Source organism: Hordeum vulgare, chromosome 4H, assembly GCF_904849725.1.
Source record: "Hordeum vulgare subsp. vulgare chromosome 4H, MorexV3_pseudomolecules_assembly, whole genome shotgun sequence".
NCBI classification, from domain to species: domain Eukaryota; kingdom Viridiplantae; phylum Streptophyta; class Magnoliopsida; order Poales; family Poaceae; genus Hordeum; species Hordeum vulgare.
This window is the reverse complement of record NC_058521.1, coordinates 285,563,130-285,567,013: the sequence shown is the minus strand read 5'-3', so window position 1 is coordinate 285,567,013 and position 3,884 is coordinate 285,563,130. Positions and strand designations below refer to the sequence as shown.

General features: G+C 42.8%; 1 protein-coding gene across 1 annotated transcript; it reads left to right on the top strand.

Moving 5' to 3' along the window:
• Positions 1-2,906: 2,906 nt before the first annotated feature.
• Positions 2,907-3,435, top strand: LOC123446376. Its single transcript, XM_045123006.1, has 2 exons — positions 2,907-3,281; positions 3,378-3,435. The coding sequence occupies exons 1-2, from the start codon at positions 2,932-2,934 to the stop codon at positions 3,433-3,435; spliced, it is 408 nt and encodes a 135-aa protein (XP_044978941.1). The 5' UTR covers positions 2,907-2,931.
• The last annotated feature ends 449 nt before the right edge of the window (positions 3,436-3,884 follow it).

The following is a 3,884-nucleotide window of genomic DNA, read 5'->3' as shown; positions in this document are numbered from 1 at the left end:
CAAACCTCAACGTCAACGCACCACACCATGTATTTATGATTAAATAGATACTTGTGTACCTAGAAATTATTTTTAAGAAAAACAAAGAGCAAACTATAATGTACCTCCATTTCAAATTTGACCCGCTTTCAGTTGATTCAATGAAAATTTGTCTTTTTCACGAGAGGTCAATAAAAGTTTTTAACACCCAACCATTTTGTCAATTGTATATTAAATATGGACTAGTATTTTATAAAAATGATTTGGTCCAATTTTTAAACAAATATATGGTAGGTCCTTCACAAAAAATCATTTTGGTCACTTCAAAAATGGAAAATGAATTTTTCATACAAGGAAAATGAAAACTTTCTTAATAAACATTGTTTGCCATTCCAATATGCACCCTTGTGAAAAATATTATATCATTTGAACAAATTATGTCACGAATGTGGCCATAAGATTGATCATTTGGCTTTAAAGCCATATATCTTAACACATGATAGCCCATTTCTAAGGACACTTATTAAAAATAATTGTATTTAAAATAATTGTCGTATGACAAGTTTATTATTTTTCCTGGTAAATTTGTCACATATAATGACATAATGCAATAGTTTTCCATTTTTTGAATTTGTTTTGAATTTTCCATGGCCATTTCAAAACGCGGTCAAAACAGCGGGTATGACCGTTCCTACCTAGTGGTTGAATCTTGGAAATATTTTGATGTTTCTATGATAAAATAGATACTTGTGTACCTAGAAATTATTTTTAAGAAAAATAAAGAGCAAACTATAATGTAGCTGCAGTTCAAATTTGACCTGCTTTCAACTGATTCAATGAAAATTTGTCTTTTTCACGAGAGGTCGATAAAAGTTTTTAACACCCAACCATTTTGTCAATTTTACATTAAATATGGACTAGTATTTTATTGGAACGGAGGGAGTGTCATTTTCATCGCTGGCATGCTTATTATCAGTGATGTCTATATTTTTGCCGATTTTCAAGTTTGTATCAGACCATCAGCTACTTAATGCTGTCTTTTGGTTGACAGATTTTGTACTTGAAGGAAGTGTAGCCACACCCTTTGAAGGTAAATATGATGCATATTGGAAACTACTATCTTTTATGTACTGTCCTATGCCAGACAATATCTTACTATGGGAAGCTTAAATTTCCTTCTGATTACCCTTTTAAGCCTCCAAGTATCAGGTACTGAAACATTAGAGCATTGGTTGTTGTGCTTTTTTAATGACAATTCATTGTTATTTGGATGTTCAAAAGGAAAGCAATTAGATAAAACGTTCTCTTCTTAGATTTGTACTTACATTTTGTCTTTGTTGTGCAGCATGACAACCCCCTGCGGCAGGTTTGCCCCTCACAAACTACACCTAAACGGTATTATTATGTTGTCCCATAACAACGTATGGGCATTCAACTAGATGCCCACGTAATGCATCGCGTCAAAGAGATATACCTTTGGAATTATGCCTGTGGAAACCATATAAATTTATGTGCGTCAAAGAACTATACAAAAGTATATGAAACTAAAATATATGTTGTTGTCCGTACGGTTTCACACTTACATGTGGATGACCACGTAGTCCATTCAACTTGGTCACTGATGCATTCAACTAGATGACCACGTAATTCAACTACATCGCGTCAAATGAACACGTATCTGTCAAAGTTTTCACGTAGTAGTATTCGTTATCCATATTAAGGATGGAAATTTCCAAGTTTGATACAACACGAAGTTGGTGCTGGATACACAATGAAGTGGGATGGCATTAAATCAGATAGAAAGAAGAACATGAGGCGTGATATGGCAAAAGTTCGGGAGAGAAAAACAAGCTTTGATGTAGTGATTTGGTAGAACATTGCATGCACATTACTCTCCCATAGTTTTATGAAATATAGAAGTCAATTGATTAGCATATATGTAGGTTTTTTGACCTCCAAGGGGGATGTGGAGGTTGCTAAATAGGACGGAGGAAGGCACCATATTTGTGAATACATTGTCAGAAATAGAAAAAACATATGATAGTAATTTTTTCGCTTGGAACGCATGGGCAATCAACCAACACTTGTCCCATTTGCATCACTTGCATGTAAGTAGCTGATTGCAAGGATGTTGGTTAAGGAGATACATATGACTACTAAGAAGTTTTATTTGTGTGTCTATATGTTATTTGCAATCCCGAGGCAACGCACGGGCATTTAGCTAGTTTATTTAAATGCATAAAAATAGCTAAAAGAATCGGAAATGCATAAAAATTGGTTAGCATCCATAAAATGTGGTATAAAATTAGTGCAAATTTTAGTGATGTCATTTTGCAAAATATTTTTGATAGCTGCTTCATAAAACACTCTCTTTTTAGCACTAAATCATAATTTGAAAAAACCTCACATTTCGAACCAATCAGGAGGCAGCCCACGGATCACCCCCACTGTAGTGGATCTGAGCCGTCCACACCCCGCCGTCTACACCCTACCGTCGATCCATTCCATAGATCAGCTTTGGTGAACGCATGCGCGAGGGACACCCTCCAGTCCTCCTCCCTCAGTCTCTCGATCCAGATCCAATCTCTCCGTAGCCTCCGTCTCCCGTAGCTTCGTCTGACCCTGCCGCAGAGCCGGGGCTCCCGCGAATCTCCCCACCGCGAGGCGATGGCGTCGGTGAGGCTCCCCCCCTGCCGTCGCCTCCTCGTCTCGCGGTTTCGTCGGTCGTCTCCTCGTTCGCTCGTCGAGATTTGCTTTGCTTTTCGTCTCCACTTCGGCCAGCGAGACCACGCTACTAATCGAGCGGTCGCCGCAGCTCCGTGGTTTCAGGGGGGGCGCCCACCGAGGGGCGTGCTAAGCTAGGACCGCGAGCAGGCGGGCGGGCGCGGGCTGAAGGGGCGCTGGTCGGGGGATACAAAGTCAACGCCGGCGGCAGATCCCCGGAGTTGATCGATGGGGTCGTTCGAGGGGCACGTGCTGCCGGGGACGCTGTTCCTGGCGGTGGGCGCCTGGCACGTGTGGGCGGCGGTGGCGCGCTTTGCTATGGACCCGGTCGGGTTCCGCCTCCGCGTGTGGAACCCTGTGGGCGCGGGCAGCGGGGCGCTGCGGCACCTGGAGCTCTACGTCCTCGTCGGGGGTGCCTTCCTGGACATGTGCGTGGAGGTTCTCCACTCCACCTACCTCCGCATATTCGCGCCTGGCGGCGGGGTCAACCCGGCCCACCTCAAGGACCTGGAGCACGGCGGCATGCTGCTCATGTTTTTCCTCTTTGGCGCCCTCGCCCTCCTCTCCCAAAACACTAGGTCAGCTCACCATCCATCCATCCATCATCTCATGGATCCAAAATTCATCCATTTTCTTGCTGGCATATACAAGACAGGTTAATTTCATTTTTGCAGGAGGGCCCAGTGGAGGTGCTACAGCTCCCAAAGATCAAGGAGAACGTCAAGGACGTGATGTTCTACTGCTGAGCTCCTGTTGAGTTTTTCCCACCCTACGCTACATTTACCATACACTGAGTTTGTTCTTCGTGAGAGAGAGAGACAGAGAGCCCGAGATGGCTATGACTTTGTTTTGTCGACTTTGGCCGTGGAGCCTATTGCTCATAGCTCTAGCAGTATCTAGAGTTCCATTTTGAAGTAGCCAGGATACCTATCTATGACTGAGCTTTAAGTTACAAAGAGGTTTTCCTATTTGCCCTGTTGATTTGTGTTATTCTCATCTTTTCGTTTTTAAGTTTGAAATTTTCGGTGAACTGCTTTGTTTCTGGACTTTGCGCGAACAAGTCCAAGTCAGAGCAGCAACTTGTTTGAGTTTCTCTTGGCTTGCACTTGGCCTTGTCCAGAACCAAATTGGTCAGCCAGATTCCACAGCCGGCTTGGCCTTTGCGCGCTGCATCTATTGAT

Excerpts from the sequence above, each read along its gene's own strand:
- LOC123446376 (XM_045123006.1), top strand. The coding sequence starts at position 2,932 with ATGGGGTCGTTCGAGGGGCACGTGCTGCCGGGGACGCTGTTCCTGGCG. Across the intron at positions 3,282-3,377 it reads CTCCTCTCCCAAAACACTAG|GAGGGCCCAGTGGAGGTGCT; the intron begins GTCAGCTCACCA and ends TCATTTTTGCAG.